The sequence below is a fragment of the Ranitomeya imitator genome, chromosome 3 (genome assembly GCF_032444005.1).
Source record: "Ranitomeya imitator isolate aRanImi1 chromosome 3, aRanImi1.pri, whole genome shotgun sequence".
NCBI classification, from domain to species: Eukaryota; Metazoa; Chordata; class Amphibia; order Anura; family Dendrobatidae; genus Ranitomeya; species Ranitomeya imitator.
Window position 1 is genome coordinate 407,859,600 of NC_091284.1, and position 24,098 is coordinate 407,883,697.

Consider the following 24,098-nt stretch of genomic DNA (forward strand, 5'->3'; position numbering starts at 1 on the left):
TGGTGGCAAAACCCTTGGTTCAGTTGTGCTAGGGCAACTAACGGACACGTTTTTAAGTAGGCAAAATGCAATATAACGGATATTGTAATGCTTGCATTAGTATGACTCATCGTAACGCATATCAAAATTGGCATGCGTTTGCAACATTCCGTTTTTTTGTGACGCACCTTCCAACGCAGCCTGCAGCGTTTTCAGGTCCGGTCAAGCTAACGCACGGGTAATGGAAGTGTTAATTCTGCCATTGAAGTCTATTGTAAACGCAGCCAGACGCAAATCAAGCAAAATGTCCAATTGAAACCATGCGTTGGATTGCATTAATGAGGCTAGTCCATGTGGTCATGTGACAGGAAATATGATTTCAGCCATTTTGGAGCATAGACTCTGCAGACTCTGCAGGTTTCGATGGACATCCGCAGATAACGTTGAAATTTAAAGGGATGATCCCAAAGCTGAACATACAGGGTGTGAAAGACACCATATATATTCAGTAAAAAAAATTCACTTCATGGATCCAATATCTCATTAGGGAAATACGCCTTCTCCGCCGAAGTCACAACTGCATCAAGCGAAATCTAACAAGCTCAGACACAAACATCTTGCTTGCAGCTGAAGTTCAATCAATGTTTTCAAAATGGAGAATGTGTATCCACCCACACCCGACGCTGACAAAAAAAAACAACTAACAACTTTATTGACAGTGCCTGAAGGCAGACAAACGGATACTTCACGAACGGACATCAAAATGACATAACGCAGTCACAAGCGTTAACGCGAAGCCAAATTTACACCAAATTTGGCTTATTTCAGTACATCTGCTTAACGGATCCATTAAATGGATTGTACTAAACGCAATGTGAACCTAGTTGTAGACTTTTTTTGTAGTTGATGATGAGGTTTGCACACATGTCAGGAGGAGCTTTGGTCCACTCCTCTTTGCAGATCATCTCTAAATCATTAACATTTTGATGCGGTCGCTTGGCAACTCGGAGCTTCAACTCCCTTCATAAGTTTTCCATGTGATTAACCCCTTCATGACCTTGGGATTTTTCGTTTTTCCGTGTTCGTTTTTCACTCCCCTCCTTCCCAGAGCCATAACTTTTTTATTTTTCCGTCAATTTGGCCATGTGAGGGCTTATTTTTCGCGGGACGAGCTGTACTTTTGAACGAAATCATTGGTTTTAGCATGTCGTGTACCAGAAAACGGGAAAAAAATTCCAAGTGCGGTGAAATTGCAAAAAAAGTGCAATCCCACACTTGTTTTTTGTTTGGCTTTTTTGCTAGGTTCACTAAATGCTAAAGCTGACCTGACATTATGATTCTCCAGGTCAGTACGAGTTCATAGACACCTAACATGACTAGATTATTTTTTACCTAAGTGGTGAAAAAAAAATTCAAAACTTTGCTAAAAAAAAAAAATTGCGCCATTTTCCGAAACTCGTAGCGTCTCCATTTTTCATGATCTGGGGTCGGTTGAGGGCTTATTTTTTGCGTGCCGAGATGACGTTTTTAATGATAGCATTTTGGTGCAGATACGTTCTTTTGATCGCCCGTTATTGCATTTTAATGCAATGTCGCGGTGACCAAAAAAACGTAATTCTGGCGTTTCAAATTTTTTTCTCACTACGCTGTTTAGTGATCAGGTTAATGCTTTTTTTTAAATTGATAGATCGGGCGATTCTGAGCGCGGCGATAAATATGTGTAGATTTGATTTTTTTTTTATTTATTTTGATTGTGGCGGAAGGGGGGTGATTTAAACTTTAATATTTTTTTTTATTTTTTTCACATTTTTTTTAACTTTTTTTTTTTTACTTTTGCCATGCTTCAATAGCCTCCATGGGAGGCTAGAAGCAGGCACCGCACGATCGCCTCTGCTACATAGCAGCGATCTGCTGTTCGCTGCTATGTAGCAGAATTGCAGGTGTGCTGTGAGCGCCGACCACAGGGTGGCGCTTACAGCTACCAGCGATCAGTAACCATAGAGGTCTCAAGGACCTCTATGGTTACAATGGAGAAGCATCGCCGACTTCCGATCATGTGACGGGGTCGGCGATGACGTCATTTCCGGCCGCCCGGCCGGATGCGGTAGTTAAATGCCGCTGTCTGCGTTTGACAGCAGCATTTAACTAGTTAATAGGCGCGGGCAGATCGCGATTCTATTACGGGCACATGTCAGCTGTTCAAAACAGCTGACATGTCCCGGCTTTGGTGCGGGCTCACCGCGGAGCCCGCATCAAAGCAGGGCTTCTGACCTCGGACGTACTATCCCGTCCGAGGTCAGAAAGGGGTTAAGGTTTGGAGACTGGCTAGGCCATTCCATGACCTTAATGTGCTTCTTTTCGAGTCATTCCTTTGTTGCCTTGGCTGTATGTTTTGGGTCATTGTCTTGCTGGAAGACCCAGGAACGACCCATTTTTAATGTCCTGAAGTAGGGAAGGAGGTTGTCACTCAGGATTCTATGGTACATGGCTCCATCTATTCTCCCATTGATGCGGTAAAGTAGACCTATGCCCTTAGCAGAGAAACACCCCCAAAACATGTGGTTGACAGTGGGGACGATGTTCTTTGGGTCATAGGCAGCATTTCTCTTCCTCCAAACACGGTGAGTTGAGTTATTGCCAAAGACCTCAGTTGTCTCATCTGACCACAGCACCTTTGCCCAATCACTCAAAGAATCATCCAGATGTTCATTGGCAAACTTCAGAGGGGCCTGCACATGTGACTTCTTGAGCAGGGTGACCTAGCGGGCACTGCAGGATTTTAAATGCTTACTGAGTAATGTGTTACCAATGGTTTTCTTGGTGACTGTGGTCCCAACTGTCTTGAGATTAAGTTCCCCTTGTGTAGTTTTAGGCTGATCTCCCACCTTCTCCATGATCAAGGATACCCCATGAGGTGAGATTTTGCATGGTTCCCAAGATCGACGTAGATTGACAGTCATTTTGTATTTCTTACTATCGCAACAACAGTTGTCTCCTTCTCACCCAGCGTCTTACTTATGGTTTTGTAGCCCATTCCAGCTTTGTGCAGGTCTGTGATCTTGTCCCTGACATCCTTATAAAGCTCTTTGGTCTTGCCCATGTTGTAGATGTTAGAGTCTGACTGAATAATTGAGTCTGTGGACAGGAGTCTTTTATAAAGGTGACTATGTAAGACAACTGTCTTTAATGCAGGTAATGAGTTGATTAGGAGAGTCTAACTGGTCTGTAAGAGCAAGAACTCTTAATGGTTGGTAGGAGATCAAATACTTATTTCTCACTGCAAAATGCAAATAAATTTATATAATTTATACAATGTGATTTTCTGGATTTTATCTTTGATATTCTATCCCTCAATGTTAAAAATAACCCACACTTAAAATTATAGACTGTTCATGTTTTGGTCAGTGGACAAACTTACAAAATCAGCGAGGGATCAAATAATTACTTCCTTCACTGTGTGTGTGTATATATATATATACCGTATATACTTGAGTATAAGCCGAGATTTTCAGCCCACTTTTTTGGGCTGAAAGTCCCCCTCTCGGCTTATACTCGAGTCATACCCAGGGGTCGGCAGGGGAGCGGGGGCTGTCTAGTTATACTTATCTACACCTGGCGCGGTCCCTGCACGTCCCTGCTCCTTCCAGCGCTGCAGCTTCTTCCTGTAGTGAGCGGTCACATGGTACTGCTCATTACAGTAATGAATATGCGTCCCCACCTCCCATAGAGGAACAGGAACAGGTAAGTGTGATGGAGGGCAGTGCGCGATACTCACCTGCTCCTCGTGCCACCGGTGGCGCCGCTGTGTCTTCCGCAGTGATGCTCAAGTTAGAGGGCGCGATGACGTGATTAGTGCGCGCCGCCCTCTTCCTGAACGCCGGCGCAGAGAATGGGAAGACACAGCGACGGTCAGCGGTGGAACGGGAAAGGTGAGTATAGCAAGTGCTGGGGGCCTGAGAGGTATGTAATTTTTTTAATCGCAGCAACAGCATATGAAGCAAATATCTGTGTAGAGCATCTTATGTGGCCATGTGCAGCATTATATGGGGGCAAATATCTGTATGGGGCATCTTATGTAGCCATGTGCAGCATGATATGGGGGCAAATATCTGTATGGGGCATCTTATGTGGCCATGTGCAGCATTATATGGGGGCAAATATCTACATGGGGCATCTGTATGGGGCCATGTGCAGCATGATATGGGGGCAAATATCTGTATGGGGCATCTTATGTGGTCATGTGCAGCATGATATGGGGGCAAATATCTGTATGGGGCCATGTGCAGCATGATATGGGGCACATATCTGTATGGGGTATCTGTATGGGGCCATATGCAGCATGATATGGGGGCAAATATCTGTATGGGGCATCTTAGGTGGCCATGTGCAGCATTATATGGGGGCAAATGTCTGTATGGGGCATCTTATGTGGCCATGTGCAGCATGATTTGGGGGCAAATATCTGTATGGGGCATCTTATGTAGCCATGTGCAGCATGATATGGGGGCAAATATCTGTATGGGGCATCTTATGTGACCATGTGCAGCATTATATGGGGGCAAATATCTATATGGGGCATCTTATGTGGCCATGTGCAGCATTATATGGGTGCAAATATCTGTATGGGGTGTCTGTATGGGGCCATATGCAGCATATGAGGGCAAATATCTGTATGGGGCATCTTATGTGGCCATGTGCAGCATGATATGGGGGCAAATATCTGTATGGGGCATCTTATGTGACCATGTGCAGCATTATATGGGGGCAAATATCTATATGGGGCATCTTATGTGGCCATGTGCAGCATTATATGGGGGCAAATATCTGTATGGGGTGTCTGTATGGGGCCATATGCAGCATATGAGGGCAAATATCTGTATGGGGCATCTTAGGTGGCCATGTGCAGCATGATATGGGGGCAAATATCTGTATGGGGCATCTGTATGGGGCCATATGCAGCATGATATGGGGGCAAATATCTGTATGGGGCATCTTAGGTGGCCATGTGCAGCATGATATGGGGGCAAATATCTGTATGGGGCATCTGTATGGGGCCATATGCAGCATGATATGGGGGCAAATATCTGTATGGGGCATCTTATGTGGTCATATGCAGCATTATATGGGGCAAATATCTGTATGGAGCATCTTATGGGGCCATGTGCAGCATAATATGGGGCAATTATCTGTATGGAGCATCTTATGGGGCCATAATCCACATTTGTGGAGCATTATATGGGGCAAATGTCTGTATGGAGCATCTTATGGGGTCATAATCAACATTTGTGCAGCATTATATGGGGCATATTTTAATATGGAGCATCTTATGGAGCCCATCATAAACTGTATGGAGCATTATATGGGGCTCCTGATTCAATATGGATATTCAAAAATACTTAACCTACTGATGTCTCAATTAATTTTACTTTTTTTGGTATCTATTTTTATTTTTGAAATTTACCGGTAGCTGCTGCATTTTCCACCCTAGGCTTATACTCGAGTCATGAAATTTTCCCAGTTTTTTTGTGGCAAAATTAGGGGGGTCGGCTTATACTCGGGTCGGCTTATAATCGAGTATATATGGTATAGTGACATATGGGGCAGCACGGTGGCTCAGTGGCTGGCACAGCAGCCTTGCAGCGCTGGAGTCCTGGGTTCAAACCCCACCAAGGACAACATCTGCAAAGAGTTTGTATGTTCTCTCCGTGTTTGCGTGGGTTTCCTCCGGGCACTCCGGTTTCCTCCCACATTCCAAAGACATACTGATAGGGAACCTAGATTGTGAGCCCCAACGGGGACAGCGATTATAATGTGTGCAACCTGTAAAGCTGCGGAATATGTTAGCGCTATATAAAAATAAAGATTATTATTATATACAGTACATATACAGTATATATACACAGTACAGAGCAAAAGTTTGGACACACCTTTTCATTTAAAGATTTTTCTGTATTTTCATGACTATGAAAATTGTAAATTCACACTGAAGGTATCAAAACTATGAATTAACACACGTGGAATTATATACTTAACAAAAAAGTGTGAAATAACTGAAAATATGTCTAAGGCTGGGTTCCCATTGCGTTATGGGAACGCGCTTAACGGACAGCGTTGCACGGCGAAATTAACGCCGTGCAACGCGTCCGTTAGCGCGCCCATTCATGGCAATGGGAACGTGCAGCACTAGCGCGTGCCATGTTCGGGGATCTGTGGGAGCGGGGACGTTACCGCGACCCCGGGACGCGGCCACAGTAAAAACATTGCGTTAGCGCAACCCGCTAGCGCTAAACGGGTTGCACTAACGCAATGTGACCCTAGCCTTATATTCTAAGTTCTTCAAAGTAGCCACCTTTTGCTTTGATAACTAGTTTGCACACTCTTGGCATTCTCTTGATGAGCTTCAAGAGGTAGTCACCGGAAATGGTTTTCACTTCACAGGTGTGCCTTGTCAGGTTTAATAAGTGGGATTTCTTGCCTTATAAATGGTGTTGGGACCATCAGTTGTGTTGAGCAGAAGTCTGGTGGATACACAGCTGATAGTCCTACTGAATAGACTGTTTGTATTATGGTAAGAAAAAAGTAGCTAAATAAAGAAAAATGAGTGGCTATCATTACTTAAAGAAATGAAGGTCAGTCAGTCCAAAAAAATTGTGAAAACTTTGAAAGTGTCCCCAAGTGCAGTTACAAAAACCATCAAGCGCTACAAAGAAACTGGCTCACATGAGGACCGCCCCAGGAAAGGAAGACCAAGAGTCACCTCTGCTTCTGAGGATAAGTTTATCCAAGTCACCAGCCTCAGAAATCGCAGGTTAACAGCAGCTCAGAATAGAGACCAGGTCAATGCCACACAGAGTTCTAGCAGCAGACACATCTCTACAACAACTGTTAAGAGGAGACTTTGTGCAGCAGGCCTTCATGGTAAAATAGCTGCTAGGAAACCACTGCTAAGGACGGGCAACAAGCAGAAGAGACTTGTTTGGGCTAAAGAACACAAGGAATGGACATTAGACCAGTGGAAATCTGTGCTTTGGTCTGATGAGTCCATATTTGAGATCTTTGGTTCCAACCACCTTGTCTTTGTGCGACGCAGAAAAGGTGAACGGATGGACTCTACATGCCTGGTTCCCACCGTGAAGCATGGAGGAGGAGGTGTGATGGTGTGGGGGTGCTTTGCTGGTGACACTGTTGGGGATTTATTCAAAATTGAAGGCATACTGAACCAGCATGGCTACCACAGCATCTTGCAGCGGCATGCTATTCCATCCGGTTTGCATTTAGTTGGACCATCATTTATTTTTCAACAGGACAATGACCCCAAACACACCTCCAGGCTGTGTAAGGGCTATTTGACCAAGAAGGAGAGTGAAGGGATGCTACGCCAGATGACCTGGCCTCCACAGTCACCAGACCTGAACCCAATCGAGATGGTTTGGGGTGAGCTGGACCGCAGAGTGAAGGCAAAAGGGCCAACAAGTGCTAAGCATCTCTGGGAACTCCTTTAAGATTGTTGGAAGACCATTTCCGGTGACTACCTCTTGAAGCTCATGAAGAGAATGCCAAGAGTGTGCAAAGCAGTCATCAAAGCAAAAGGTGGCTACTTTGAAGAACCTAGAATATAAGACATAATTTCAGTTGTTTCACATTTTTCGTTAAGTATATAATTCCACGTGTTAATTCATAGTTTTGATGCCTTCAGTGTGAATGTACAATTTTCATAGTCATGAAAATACAGAAAAATCTTTAAATGAGAAGGTGTGTCCAAACTTTTGCTATGTACTGTGTATGTATATGTATATATATCTTTTTTTAAGTATTGATTTTATGTGAAATATATCAATAAAAAGCTTCTAAAAACACAATATTTCAACACATTGGAATTTTTGGCAATTTACTGAATTAAATTAGAATCCCCTCTTTGGCATGAGTGCAAGAAATGAACTACCTTATGAGAATAGAACATTTTTCTAATTTAGAGTCTAGATAATCCAGACTTAGATGCAAAATACCAGACATGTTGAAAATAAATTACTTTATTTCTACAAATTATTGATCAGAAAATTGTTGCCAGCAATCTTATACAGTGTAGAACATCTTGAAATTCTGGGTAAACACGTTAAGCTGTGGACAAACCATTAAATGTGGCATCTTCTACTAGCACAGCATTTTATAAGGGAAGCCGCTAATCACCCAGGTTCCCAGAACTAGCATGTAATTGAGAATACGCAGTGATAAGTAGAGTTGAGCGAATTTGTTCGGCTTCCTCCTTATTTGTCAAGCTGTAGCGCTTACCGAATAAGCTGCAGAGGGAATCCGGATACATGGAGGGCGCCCACTAATCAGCTCCACAGCTGCATGTGTGGCGGCTGTGTCAGTGTCACAGCACATGCATGGGGAGCCTGTGTGTTGTGACAGTGACACAGCCGCGACACATGCAGCTGCGGAGCCGATCAGCCGGCGCCCTCCATGTATCCGGCCGGGTTCCCTCTGCAGCTTATTCGGTAAGCGCTACAGCTTGTCGAATAAGGAGGGATCCAAACAAATTCGCTCATCTCTAATCATGAGAGCACAGATGTTATGGGCTAATGGACAGTCTTCTGATGAAAGAATAACATAGGTCTAAGTACAGCAGAAAGTGGCTGATAACATAGAACAATAAATTTCATGCAGCAGCACAATAAATAACAGTGTCCTTTTATTACAACATAATATGAAATAAGCACGAGTAACAAACAGAACTTAGCATCTGTACAAGGATATACCTGTTTTAATGTGTATTACATTTTTACCTTGTTAAAAATAAATCAAACAGAAAAACTGAAGTGTTCTTTTTTTAACGCCGGGTGAATATCTCCCTATGAGGTCGAAATGCGTAGCATCAATTTAAATTGCCTCTTCTGAGAGGAAGAGGACTTGAGCTGTATAGCGCCACCTGTTGGAAGCAGCGATCCTACAAGTCACTGTTGACTCTTTAACGAGTCTTGCAATATGGCTTCGGATAAAAGTCATAATGCAAGACTTGATAAAGTGTTGATTGTGACTTGCAGGATGGCTGCTTCCCACAGGTGGCGCTACACAGCTCAGAAGAGGCAATGTGCGTATTACATTTCCCAGTGGAGCATTGCACGGCGAATAAGCCTCCTTACCTTGGCATGCCAGAGCCGGTATGTCACTCTCCACAAGGAGAAACCTCACCCATTAGACCGTAGCATCAATTTAGTACTTTACAGAGTGTGTTATGTTATAGAATAAGCCCATTGCGTTGGTATATCTGCATGTTAAAGGGGTTTTCTCATGTTTGGATATGGTTTAAATTGCAAAAATTCTTGTAAAAACAAGAATCTTTGCAATTTGCTTCCGAGGAAATATCCTCTGGTTCCAAGAACCGGGGGATCTTTTATTCTACAGTTTACCACTCATCGCCTAGGTTACCTGCCACCTTGGCAGTGGCCCGTTTCGTGCGTTTTTACAAGGTGTTTGCTTTACAGCTGCACTGAAGCTGATGGATCCCACCAACTGCAGAGCACCCGCGCTTCTCCACAGCTGCCTCTGCTCCACGCACTTACTAGGGCACGAAATGATGATGTCTAGGAGCAAGCAATCAGCTGGAAGGCAAAGGTGGGCTTCTGACGTCCAAACTTGAGACCACCCTTAAACATTATCAACAACAGTTCCCAAAACATAGAAGTGTTTTCATTGCTAAGCGCTGAACTACAAAAACTGTGCCGCCGTCCAAGAAGACACAAGAGCCTCTTCAAAGTCTGGAAGGACAGTCGTTCTTTCTTCCTGGAGTTGTTCAGTTATGTGCAGCATTTTTTCATTTCTTTTAAGACCATTGGCCTATAAACCTGCTCAAGACTTTCCATAAATTCCAAGTAGTCGCTAACTCTAAATCCATGTATTGCTTCTTCCTGTATGGAAATAAGACATAATACAAAGTATTACCATGGCTTCTAAGAAATCATTGATATTCTGTATTCATCCTACCTAATGGAGTACTCTGGGGCTAATCCTAAAGCTGGCTGTACACATTAGATATTAGTAGGCTGAATAACGAACGATGATTGTGCCAAGGCTGCCATGTACACCAGTTCACACTGGCAATGAGTCACTCGCACTGGTAATGCACAAGCGATCCTTACTAGCCAGCCGTGAATGGGCAGGTTTGGGAGTGTCTGCTTCCATCAGTATTTTGCCCCTGCATTAATAACTACCCATGTTTCAAATATCAATAATGAGCATGGCACTGTGATCCCCCACTTTTTGGCTACAGTCTGACAGTTTAATGGTTAATGCTTAAAGGGGTTGTCTCCTTTCACAGATCTTTGTTATAAGCTGCAGTAGTTCCTTTCCCCATGCCCAGCACCAGCTCTCCGCTGCCGTCACGGTCTATGTTGTTTATTTGCAGTGCTGATGTCATCTCAACAGCGCTGCAGCCAATCATTGGGTTAATCAATTCTGGCCACGCAGGCCTCTAAGCTCACTGATTGGTTGCGGTGCTGTCAACGTGACGTCAGTCAGACACTGGGATAGCAGCAGAGAGCTTGCGCTGGACACTGGGAGGGTAAGCAATACGGTTTTGCTTTTTTTCATCCTACTGCAGCTTACAGCAGAAAGTTTTCGGAAAGGAGACAACCCCTTTAAATTAATGTATTGCCTACATTTTTACTAAAAAAAAACCAAACACCCAGATACTGATTAATTTCCGATTTATGTATTTTTCTAAATATAGTTCTTGTGCTTTATAGGGGTAGAGACGATTAATGGCATTCAGAGATATGCTTTACAGCAGACCATCTGAGAAAAGGGAGAGATTCTCCCGTGGATGTCAATGAGTGTTTTCTAGGCAGGCTCTGTGATTTCTCCAGAGGTTTTCCACATAGAGCGGATGAGAAACTGAAGTGAAAACTGGAAATTTCCAACTACGATCTGTCATTATGAAGTCCTACAGATGTAATGAATACTCTCTGCCATTTAATGGAAATGACACTTACTTTAAGGAAGACTTGTAAATCTTGGGTTTGGGTGTGCTGGAGGATTTCTTGCTGAAGGTGTCTGAATACTGCGATGCACATGTAGACCTGGTAATCCGCTCCAAGGACAATACATGCTCCCAGGTAATGACAAATCTCACCCCAGTCCAGGTAGTTCCAGAAACATTGGCTTAGCCAGTGCTGACAGATCTAAACCCAAGACATGCAAAGCTGTGTGAGGGTTAACGAGGTGTCCACTACTTTATCACTGATGGCCTATCCTTCGGCTAGGTCATCAAGGTCTCATCGGTCAGGGTCTGATCCCCGGCACTGCCACAGATCAGCCGGGCTCAGTCACACATTCTTACCTGGGAGGGAGTGAAGCCCGACATCCGAAATGCTGAAAACACTAGTGGTACCTCGGTCTTCATCAGCATCTCCACATAATAAGCAGTGCAAAAATATATGGGATGGATTCCTGCTACTCTTATGTCCACAGGAAAGTGTTTCTAATACAGACAGGATAGGAATATCACCATGCGAGTTCACTAAGACTTACAAGTAATTAAGTTACATGAGTAAAAAAAAATAGCCAGAAGCCCTGATTCCAGTGATGTATCACTTACTGAGCTTTGTATAACTCCATCCAACCACTGATTAGCAGCTTTCTAATTATGCACAGTGTACACAGAAAGCTGTCAATCAAAAGATGAGGGCGGGGTTATACAGGGCTCTGTATTCTGCAGCAGATAAAACAGTGATTTTATCAAAAGTGCAGCAAGCAGCCCAATAAGTGATACATCCCTGGAATCGGTTTCTCAGTCCCTACATCATTCTGCTTCAGATGGGATAGCAAAATCCTAGTAGCAGGTTCCCTTTAAGCTGGCCAATGGGGATGAAGATAAGTGACGAAAAGGCGGACTGGTGGGCAATGTACTGAGGATTACTTACAGAAATATGAAGACGTGGTAGCCACAAATATGCGGAGGTGAGGAGACTGGAGAATTTCTGTAGAAAGGTGAAGGTTTTATCACAATCTCCTGACATAATCAAGAACATAGAAGATGCAAACCAGTCGTGGCCAGGATATCCTCCTTGTAAATATTCTACAGCGAGAACTGTTAAGGAACCTGGAGACCAGGCATGATGCATAACGTCTTCTGTGCAAAAGAAAAGCTATGGTACCAGGGCATCCACAAGTATCACCCGACATATATGTATATATATATAGAATTGGCAGCAACATATCAAAATAAGAATCGATTTCTAGTATACATTTTTGATTGTATTATCAGTGCCATATGTCACAGGCCTTTGGTGTCGCTGCGCCTAAGCTCACACAAGAATATTAGGACACAAAGGGCAATCATCATTCTTTGTATATAAGCAATGGGAGAAATAAAAATATCCAGCGCTGATTGTCTGCCGCTGCTCCCAATGTCTGTTATTGACAGCGCTGCAGCCAATCACGGAGCTCAGCAATTCTGCCTGAGAAGATGACATAATCTGCTCAGAGCCGCTGAGCTCACGGATCGGCTGTAGCACTGTTGATGTGATCTCAGCGCTGCAGACAATCACTGAGCTCAGCAATTCTCTCTGAGAGGGTGACATTACCTGCTCAGAGCCGCTGAGCTCACGGATCGGCTGTAGCACTGTTGATGTGATCTCAGCGCTGCAGACAATCACTGAGCTCAGCAATTCTCTCTGAGATGGTGACATTACCTGCTCAGAGCGCTGAGCTCACGGATCGGCTGTAGCACTGTTGATGTGATCTCAGCGCTGCAGACAATCACTGAGCTCAGCAATTCTCTCTGAGAGGGTGACATTACCTGCTCAGAGCCGCTGAGCTCACGGATCGGCTGTAGCACTGTTGATGTGATCTCAGCGCTGCAGACAATCACTGAGCTCAGCAATTCTCTCTGAGATGGTGACATTACCTGCTCAGAGCGCTGAGCTCACGGATCGGCTGTAGCACTGTTGATGTGATCTCAGCGCTGCAGACAATCACTGAGCTCAGCAATTCTCTCTGAGAGGGTGACATTACCTGCTCAGAGCCGCTGAGCTCACGGATCGGCTGTAGCACTGTTGATGTGATCTCAGCGCTGCAGACAATCACTGAGCTCAGCAATTCTCTCTGAGAGGGTGACATTACCTGCTTAGAGCCGCTGAGCTCACGGATCGGCTGTAGCACTGTTGATGTGATCTCAGCGCTGCAGACAATCACTGAGCTCAGCAATTCTCTCTGAGAGGGTGACATTACCTGCTCAGAGCCGCTGAGCTCACGGATCGGCTGTAGCACTGTTGATGTGATCTCAGCGCTGCAGACAATCACTGAGCTCAGCAATTTTCTCTGAGATGGTGACATTACCTGCTCAGAGCGCTGAGCTCACGGATCAGCTGTAGCTCTGTTGATGTGACGTCAGCGCTGCAGACAATCACTGAGCTCAGCAATTCTCTCTGAGATGGTGACATTACCTGCTCAGAGCGCTGAGCTCACAGATTGGCTGTAGCTCTGTTGATGTGACGTCAGCGCTGCAGACAATCACTGACAATGGGAGCAGCGGTGGAGACGCGGCACAGCACTAGAGTAGGGTTAGTAAAGAACAGTAATAAAACCCCACTTAAGGAAGAAGGGCAGTGCTAGGAAACAGCCGCTTTATCTGTGGCCATGTACCTTATGCTAAGATGAAGCATACCTACAAATATGTGGCTGCCTTTTTATTTAATAAAACAGTGGTAGCATCACATTGGTGACTTTTCTAAATATATTCCAGCATGAAAACCTTACACAAGGGGCCCAACTTTCTATTAATGTGAAGGCCACAATTCCAGGCTGTGGGATCATGGCATACAGAATGAGACCCCACTCTCACAGCTGAGTGTAACAGCGAGATCTTGCTGTGTCCAGTACCGAACAGTAACCCCTCTAATGATGCTACCGAGCATAATAAGGTGCACATCACAACTGGATTCATGAAAAGTGTGAGTTCAGGGATATGGCTCTGTAAGCTGGGATCCCAAAACCAAGACGTTATGACCTGACTTTACTAGAATGTCGAGCCCTTTAACGAACCTTGTTACATGACTTAGGATAATCTTATAAATGTGCCCCTGCTGTGTACTGTGTAATGTCTATATCTGGCCATACAGGGACATGGTCTGACCATATCTCATCTCCTGGGCAGGGGAGGACAGCATGGGATCACAGCTGTATTACTGTACATATACTGTATATATTTATAGGTTATATTTAGAAAAGCCTAGTCTGAGGCTGCTCAATGTTTTGTCAATAAAAGGTGCAGCCCCAAATCAGTGATAGTTACTCTTTAAAGACATCAGTCAATAGGTTTTTGTTATGGAATAGAGGTAGAAAGCCTGAGTCCAGCAATGTATCACTTACTGGTTTTGGTACAATCCCTGTTTTCTCTGCCATAGATGTAGCAGTGCTCAGAACGCTGAGCTGTGTATTGCTGCACCCACACTGCTAATTGGCAGCTTCCTGTATACACTGTGCATAGTCAGCAAGCTGCCAGTCAGTGGTGGGGCTGGGTTACACAGAGTATCTGGACTGGCAAATGACACCTAGTCCTGCAGTGATAATCTCCTCCTGATAAAACACTGACTGTACTGAAACTAAAGCAAGGTGGTCAGTAAGTGACACCTCCCTGGCTCTCTGCCTCTACATTATGTTGTTCTTGATTAAATAGCAAAAACCTGCTGACGTATTCCCTTTAGGCCTAGTGGAAGATTAGGATATGCACCAGGCCCTAGAAGCTTATACACATAATAGTCCAGATTCGTCTTTGGCTTTGTGTCTGTTTTTGTCTATTTTTGTGTTTTGCACCTGTGTTTTGTTTGGTTGCACCCATCCCATTTGCGCCTTTTTTGAAGTCCATTTTATATAGGCTTGCCAGTCTTTTGTTTTGCTTTTTCCTGGTTCCGGCTTTGTGGGCAGAGTTTAATGATTCCAGATGTTTTCACCCGATACACCAAATGTTGCTACTTTTTACAAAGTTGCAATTGATGAAAACTGTATTTTTTAGTGTGCCAGTATTTTAGCCCATTTTTCGCTATTTTGTACAATGTGTGGCTTTTGGAGCCAAAAATCGCACACACAATTCTAGATAAGAAAGACAATGTTTGACTTTGCGCCAAATTCATCAATCGTGGGCGCGATGTTGAAGAATCTGGAGCCAAACACAGGAAATAATCTCGTGAAACAAAAAGGATTTTTAAAAAACGCAAAGACGTTTCGGCGCCAACATATACCAAACTATTCAAGTGTAATTCTAAAAGGGAGTGTGCAGCTCTTCTCTAAGAAACACTGAATGTCTGTACACCTGCCGGTTGTCTCAGCAATTGTCTCGCCAGGAGTGAAGAGACATTAATGCCCATGTTGGATACTAGAGAACCCTTTCTTCACCATGGTCGTGACTATTTCTTCTTTCGAGTAAGATCCTTCACAGCCCTAATTTCTGGGCCAAATCTGCTTTGGGTTGAAGGCATAAATGTTCTTCAACATGGTGGTTGCTAAGGATGCACAGTCTGACAACTTTATGGAAAGATTATGGTTTTTAGGCGTATCACCAATTTTTTTTTATCTACACCTTACAGACAGCAGAAGAAGGACATACCCCATCTCAGGAGAAAGAAGTGCTTAGATTTTTATTTTTAGGGTGAACATGTAGGTGAGATGTTTCGGAATTTAAGGATACGTAATGGAGAGGTGATCGTTGTTTGCTGCTGTTGAAAGAAACTTTCACACTGTTGAAGAAGCCGAGTAAGATCATGCTCTTTGTTACCAGTCAGAACACCCAGATGTCTACCATACCTGGGCAACCAGAAAGATCAAGAGAAAAAGAGAGTTACAAAAGTACAAGGCACTCCTGAGTCTCAGGAAAGCTATCCAAGACACCTGAAAATCGCCACCAATGGGATGGTCATGGAAGATGGTGTGAATAAAGAGCGGTGTCTCAGCCGACTCCATCACGAATCTTGGGGAAAACCTCATTGTATAAACATGGCCTATGGCTGCAAGATGAATTGGCTTGATTTCGGCCAAGTTGCTTTTTGCTGTCAGACGGTACTGATAAAGAACGCAGGTTGTGCGATCGAAACGCGTTGCCGCGTCTATCCCGATTATGGCATTTTTTTTAACGTTCAAATACATTTTTGCATATTGAAAGAACCTCGTCCGTTTTTCTATGCTCAGACATGCTACCTAAAGATCCAATTACAATACCCTAGTGGTGGCACTGAGCAACTGACCACCAGCTATTTGTTTGTTAACCCCTTCAACCTCAGGGAATTTTTTGTTTTTTCTTCTCCTCCTTCCAAGGGCCATGACTTTTTCATTTTTCTATCAATATGGCCATGTGAGGGCTTGTTTTTTTGCGGTACGAGTTGTACTTTTGAATGACACTATTGGTTTTAGCACATAGTGCATTGGAAAACAGGAAACAAATTCCTAGTGCGGTGAAATTGTAAACAAAGTGCAATTCCATAATTGTTTTTTGGGGTTTTTATTTACCATGTTAACTATATGCTAAAACTGACCTGATGATATGATTCTCCAGGTCAGTATGAGTACACAGATACCAAACATGTGTAGGTACTTATTTATTTAAGTGGTAAAAAATAATTCGGAAATTTGTATGACATTTGTTGCTAGTTTCCGAGACCCTTAGTCTTTCTACTGAGACTGGAGGATGGCTTATTTTTTGTGGCTTGATCTGACATTTTATTGATACCATTTTGGGGTAGATGTGATGTTTTGATAACCTCTTAATTGCATTTTATTGCAATATTGCAGAGAACAAAACAATATACCGTAATTCTGGAGATTTTTTTTCTAGTTATGCCATTTACCGATCGAATTAATTTACTTTATATTTTGGTAGATTGGACATTTCGGAACGCAGCGTTAGCAAATATGTGTTTTTTTTTATTGGTTTTAGTTTTAATAGGGCAAAAGGGGGTGATTTGAACTTGTGTTTTTTTATATATTTTTTAAAACTTTTATTTTTTTTTACTTTTTATTGTGTTCAATAGTACTCTTAGGAGACTTGAAGCCGCAATCTTCCGATTGCCTGTGCTACGGCCCTGCTATGTATAGCAAAAATCATAATCACTGGAGGATTATGATGACAAGCATGGGGGTCTTCTGCAGACCCCTAATTGTCATGACAACCCATTGGCACTTCACGACCATGTGACGGGGGCACAGATGGGTGGGACTTGAGATGCGCTTCTGGCTGGCACATGGTAAATGTTGCTGTCAGTGATTAACAGCAGCATTTACCTGGCTAACTAACAGCTGCAGGTGGATCTCGGATCCACCCGTGGCTGCTAGAGGCACATGACAGCTGATTAAATCAGTCATCAAGTGCAGGGAAAGACGCGGGCTCAGCTCCGGAGCCCGCATCAAAGGCAGGAACACGGCCGATGACGTAAATATAGGAGTTAAATGTCTGTTTATATCGGGAGATTGCACCTCAGATATGCACAGAATGATCTGAAGTAAGATGGTTAAAGTGCACACAGTCTGCCATTGTTCTCAAAGGAGCAGGTCCAGTTTACACAGAACGGTGCGCTACGGAGAAAGATTTTTTTTGGTGCAATCCAAAAGATCATTTCATCTAATGAATGAGTGTTTTGATTGTTTGTTGGATGATCGGCAGCCGTTTTACAAAGCAACATTACTGTGAAAGGAGCGTTCCTAGGAGCACTCGTTCACAATAATCTCGTAGTTTAAATGGACCTTAACAAATACTATAATATTAATAATGGGCTGTCATATAGCACATCGGTAGGCTACGGAGTGGCTGATGTACTGGCTCGATGAAATGTCCCTGTGCTCAAATAGTCTCTTCTGCTACTTTAAGGTAAAGATACGTGATGGACTCCGCACTCAGACCCCCACGGAGATGTCACTTTTTTTCTTATGTCAAAAGTGGTATAAAACAACTGAGAATTACACAGGCAGCAGATTCTATAAAGAATGCATTCATTGGAAATAAGACATCTTCGGTTATTTAGATCTTACCTGATAACAATTTTTGTGCCGAGTTGCTGGAATGGAGTAAGGCTTTCATTTGGTGAATGTGAATCTAGACAAAATAGAAACAAAATGATATCACAAATCCTATTTTACAAATCTAGTTCACACATTACAGTTTATAACCAAGACATTTTGGCCATGATGTGAACAATCCTGTTCTGCAGCGTTCAACAAATCAAATGCCTCCAAAACTGTACAATTCAGACTTCTGCTGTGAAGTAAAGCCTGATGAAGAATTCATGTCAGGAAACATACTGGTAAACTCAACTTACCTTTATATTCAGAATGTTGAAAAGCACAGTTGGAAGGAATGTCATAAACGTAGGATAGAAATTTCTCTAATAATTCTCCATACACTACGAAGCAAAATAAATACAAGTGTATGGTTATTTAATAGTAAGACATACGACGTAACCTATAGATGCCAGGTCTCTCCTTAGTAGCTTTCTCTTATGCAACGTAATAGTCCACATTTTTTACCACCAAAATTGTGTTTTAGTCTCATATTTTACATTTCCACAGTGGGAAATGGGTAAAAATGGCAGGAAAATTTGTCCCACAATTTCTGCTGAATTTAGAAATACCCCATATGTGGCTGTACAGTCATAAGGTGAGTCTCTGGAGGGAAATAGAGTTCCTTCCCTCCCCAGTCTCGCTATATGGCTAAGCAGTATTGTTTTACACGAGGTGTCCTGGAGCGCAACATTTTCTATAATAGTTTGCGGACTCCATATACAGAGTCTCTAAGGCCTCATTCACACGTCAGTATTTTTTGATCAGTATTTCATCAGTATTTCTATACCAAAACCAGGGCAGTCTCCAAAACACAGAACAAGCGTCAGTCTTTCAATTAAAGTTTTCTCGGTAAGTTCCACTCCTGGTTTTGACCTAGAAATATTGATGAAAAATACTGAGAAGAGCAGAATTCCCCCTCAATTGACCCCATTTTGGAAATGATACCCCTTTGGGATTACATCTACAGATGTAGTGAGGATTTTGACTCTATGGGTGTTTGTCAGAAACAAGCAGCAGTGGATGTTGCTGAGGGAAAATTGCAAACTTCCGTTGTGGTGACCAGTACTTTTTGACCAGCCCATGAACCCGTAAATTAGGCTGGCTGTCATCCCTACAGAAATGGCAAACATGTGGGCACTAACTGCGGTTTAGGCACACTGTGGGGCTCAAAAGGGAGGAGGCATTTGGATTTGGGAGCAGAGAATTTGCTGGATTTCTATTGGGGGAGAGGAGCCATTTCGCTTTTCCAGAACCTATGTGCTACCAGTAACGTGGAAGCCCCCTATATTTCCATTAACAGATGACGGACCTGAGTGAGGTCTTGCTTTTTTTGTGGATTGAGTTGAAGATTTTGTGAGGAACATTTTACATAATGTTTGGGGTCACATTTATCCTGTGCTCTTCCCAGAGCACTCACTTTGGGGTTTCCATCTAAATCTCAGAGTGACATGATTCAGATGAAACCCCCGAGGGAGCCACTCACTATAAGGAGGCAGCAGAGTTAAGGTACCGTCACACTAGACGATATCGCTAGCGATCCGTGACGTTGCAGCGTCCTGGCTAGCGATATCGTCCAGTGTGACAGGCAGCAGCGATCAGGCCCCTGCTGTGCTGTCGCTGGTCGGGGAAGAAAGTCCAGAACTTTGTTTCGTCGCTGGACTCCCCGCAGACATCGCTGAATCGGCGTGTGTGACGCCGATTCAGCGATGTCTTCGCTGGTAACCAGGGTAAACATCGGGTTACTAAGCGCAGGGCCGCGCTTAGTAACCCGATGTTTACCCTGGTTACCATCGTTAAAGTAAAAAAAACAACCGCTACATACTTACCTACCGCTGTCTGTCCTCGGCGCTCTGCTTCTCTGCTCTGGCTGTGAGCACAGCGGCCGGAAAGCAGAGCGGTGACGTCACCGCTCTGCTTTCCGGCTGCCCGGCGCTCACAGCCAGACCAGAGAAGCAGAGCGCCGAGGACAGACAGCGGTAGGTAAGTATGTAGCGTTTGTTTTTTTACTTTTAGGATGGTAACCAGGGTAAACATCGGGTTACTAAGCGCGGCCCTGCGCTTAGTAACCCGATGTTTACCCTGGTTACCGGGGACCTCGGGATCGTTGGTCGCTGGAGAGCTGTCTGTGTGACAGCTCTCCAGCGACCAAACAGCGACGCTGCAGCGATCCGGATCGTTGTCGGTATCGCTCCAGCGTCGCTTAGTGTGACGGTACCTTAACTCTGGACTCCGTTTGGCCTCTGTTCAGCATTGTCTTTTTTTTCATAGGTGCACAAAACTGTGTGCAAGGGCACTTCTATGCACACCTGAAAACACGGACACTGCTTGATCAGGATCCATCTGCCTCATTATAGGGTGTTTACTAAATAGGTTAGCCAAAGAAAAACTACATTAAAAGAATTACTATCCTTGTTAGGCATAACTTTGCATTACGTTTAATTCTGATGGGCCATATTTTCTCCAGAAGATTATATGATACAACTAAAGGTTTTAAATCTCCTAGAGGACAGACAAGAATAAACAGGGAGCTGAAAGATGATGTTTACATTTGGATGAAGTTTTTAAGTAATTTTGAAGTCTACAGTTGCTGGTAACAATAATTTATTTTAGCAGATGCCTTACAATGGTTCTTAGGAGTTTCATGTGACATTGGATTTATTTTAAAGGAAAATGGTCAGCCGAGCTGTGGCCTAAGTCGAGCACCAACAAAAGATCCAATAACACTGTAGTGAAAGAGTTATTTACTTTAGTGGCTTCATTACCAATTTGGGGAGTAGAATTAAAAAATAGTTGAATTCTTTTACAATCGGATAATAAAATTTATGATTTTTGCGGCGGTCACTCTATCATCAAGATGAATGTGGGCAGCAAAGCTGCTCAGATTAGTAGTTTGTTTCCTGAAAGTTAATATCTGGCTAAGGCTATGTGCACACGTTGCAGATTTGACTGTGGAATTTTCTGTGCAGATTCTGAATTTCTTGGCAGAAAACGCAGGTCAGAATCTGCGCCTTTTCTTGGTATGTGCACACGTTGCAGATTTTTGTGCAGATTTCTTCCTTTTTTTTTCCCCTACAGATTTCTATTATTATGGAATAAGTGCAGAAACGCAGCAGATCTGCACAAAGAAGTGACATGGTCCTTTTTTGAATCTGCTGCGTTTTCCGTGCAGATTTTTTTTTTGCCATTGATTTACATTGTACTGTAAATCACTTGCAGATCTGCAGCGTTTCTGCGTGGAAAAAAAGCTGCAGATCTGCAGGAAATCTGCAACATGTGCACATACCAAAAAAAGGTGCAGATTCTGACCTGCGTTTTCTGCCAAGAAATGCAGAATCTGCACAGAAAATTCCACAGTCAAATCTGCAACGTGTGCACATAGCTTAAAACAGCTTATAGGCTAGGTGCACACGTTACAGATTTGCCTGCAGATTTTTCTGCACTAAATCCGCAGCTCTTGGCAGAAAACGCAGGTGCGTCTTTGATGCGTTTTTTTGAACGGGTTTGATGCGTTTTTTTATGCGTTTTTTTATGTGTTTTGTATGCGTTTTTGAAAGCTAAATAAAGATGCATTATTGAACAAAAAAAAAAAAGATTTGTGATCTCATGTCTTGTCCAACCTCCTCTTTTACATTTGTCCAACCCACACTCCATTACACAGATAGATAGATAGATAGATAGATAGATAGATAGATAGATAGATAATAGATAGATAGATAGATAGATAGATAGATAGATAGATAGATAGATAGATAGATAGAAGGAATTAGATATATAGATGTAGATAGATATATGGATAGTTAGGCTACTTTCACACATCAGGTTTTTGCCGTCAGGCATAATCTGGCGAGTTTTGAAAAGAACGGATCCGGTTTTTTTTTTTCGCCGGATCTATTTTTTTTCTCAGAGATGTATTAGCGCCGGGTGCGCCTGATGGCCACACGTTTCATCCGTTTTTTGCCGGATCCGTCAAAAAAACCTGTTTCCGGCGGACGGAGAAAACGTACAGAGGAAAGTTTTTTCTATCCGGCGGAAAAAAGCACAGCGACGGATCCGGCGAAAAACGTATGAAACTGAGATGTGAAATGATGAATCCGGCCTCCGAATCCGTTTTTTCATGCATTTTTTCCATTGAAATCATGCATATTTTCCCTTCTCTCTCTCGCTCTCTCTCTAAAAAAAACAAACGGATCCGTTTTTTCAAAAATTCGCCCGATCCTGCCTGACGGAAACAAACTGATGTGTGAAAGTAACCTAACTATCCATATAGCCATCTACGTCTATCCATCAGGCAGGATCCGGCGAATTTTTGAAAAAACGGATCCGTTGCAAACAGTGAAAAACTGATGCAACGGATCTGTTTTTTGAGAGAGAGAGAGAGAGAGAGAGAATGGAAAATGTGCATGATTTCAATGGAAAAATGCATAAAAAACAGATTCGGAGGCCGGATTCATCATTTCACATCTCAGTTTAATAAATTTTTCGCCAGATCCGTCGCTGGGCGTTTTTTTCGCCGGACAGAAAAAACGTTTTTCTGTGCGTTTTCTCCATCCACTGGAATCAGCTTTTCTAATGGATCCGGCAAAAAACGGATGAAACGTGTGGCCATCAGGCGCAATCCGGCGCTAATACAACTCTATGAGAAGAAAACGGATCCGGCGGAAAAAAAACGGATCCGTTTTTTTCAAAACTCGCCGGATTGTGCCTGATGGCAAAAAACCTGATGTGTGGAAGTAGCCAGATAGATATATGGATATAAACATCTATGTATCTACAGATATATCTATCTATAAATATATCTATAGATTGATATAGCCATAGTTATATCTATAGATATATCCACAGTTATATCTATAGATATATCTATACATATATCCATAGATATCCATGTATAGATAGATTTATCTATGGATATATCCATAGATATATAATAGTGAGACCTATGTTTCTTAATGAGCGTTTAATTAAAAAAAAAATGGAAAAAAAAAATGGAATGAGCCCCCGCGCAATTTTCTGCGCCAGAGGGGGAAATCCGACGGCCTGGGGCCAATATTTGTAGCCTGGGAAGGGGGTAATACCCATGGCCCCCTCCCAGGCTATAAATATCAGCCCGCAGCTGTCTGCGTAGCCTTTACTGGCTATTAAAATAGGGGGACCCCCCCAAAAAAAATGACGTGGGGTCCCCCTATATTTTATAGCCAAAAAGGCTATGCAGACAGCTGCAGGCTGATATTCATAGCCTAGAGAGGGGCCCTCCCTGGCTACAAATACCAGCCCACAGCCACCCCAGAAATGGCGCATCTGTAAGATGCGCCAATTCTGGCACTTTGCCCCTCTCTTCCCACTCCTGAGTAGTGGTGGGATATGGGGTAATAAGGGGTTAATGTCACCTTGCTATTGTAAGCTGACAATAAGCCGGGTTAATAATGGAGAGGCGTCAATAAGACGCCTATCCATTATTAATCCTAGAGTAGTGAAAGAGTTAAAAAAAAGACACAGCCAGAAAAAAGTATTTTACTATTCTTAATTTAACCATACTTACCATACTCGATCGCCTGTAAGAAATTAAAAATAATAAACCGTATACACCGTCCGACGCAGTCCAATTAATGAGTGCTCCACGACGATCTCCCCTATAGAACAGTGACATCGGGTGATGTCACTGTTCTATAGACCTTTAGTGACACACTGACAGGAGACAATGGCTCCTGCAGTGCATCACTGAAGAGGTTACCTGAGTTCACTCTCTCTCTCTTTATGGCAATGCTGTGTGGGAACTTTCTCACACAGCAGTGCCACAAGTGAGACAAGGGACTATTTTTTTACAGTGGCGGAGGAATACAGTGCGGAAGGATACCTTCCGTCATTGTATTCCTGGAGCCCCTGGAGAGAGGTCGCATCAGTGATGCTGCTGCTCTCCACGGGAGATCGTCGTGGGAAACTCTTTTTAATTGGATTTCTGCGGATCAGAGAGTATAGTGTTTGTTTATTATTTTAATATTTTTTACAGGTGACACTGACTTCAGGGATCAAGGTGATGGTGAGTAAGTACTCTATGTATATATGTATTATTGTAT

The 24,098-nt window shown here is 43.2% G+C and overlaps 1 protein-coding gene across 1 annotated transcript in view; it reads right to left on the minus strand.

The window, feature by feature from the left end:
- Positions 1-8,653: 8,653 nt before the first annotated feature.
- The window catches only part of TBC1D32 (TBC1 domain family member 32), a 199,274-nt gene continuing 183,829 nt past the window's right edge, over positions 8,654-24,098 (minus strand). Inside the window, exons 28-34 of the mRNA XM_069757119.1 lie at positions 18,282-18,365; positions 17,995-18,058; positions 15,665-15,780; positions 11,901-12,055; positions 11,318-11,458; positions 10,971-11,159; positions 8,654-9,887 (exon numbers count right to left, since the gene is read on the minus strand). Coding sequence (XP_069613220.1) covers positions 9,777-9,887; positions 10,971-11,159; positions 11,318-11,458; positions 11,901-12,055; positions 15,665-15,780; positions 17,995-18,058; positions 18,282-18,365 — 860 coding nt within the window. The 3' untranslated portion in view covers positions 8,654-9,776. The remainder of the gene's footprint in view (positions 9,888-10,970; positions 11,160-11,317; positions 11,459-11,900; positions 12,056-15,664; positions 15,781-17,994; positions 18,059-18,281; positions 18,366-24,098) is intronic.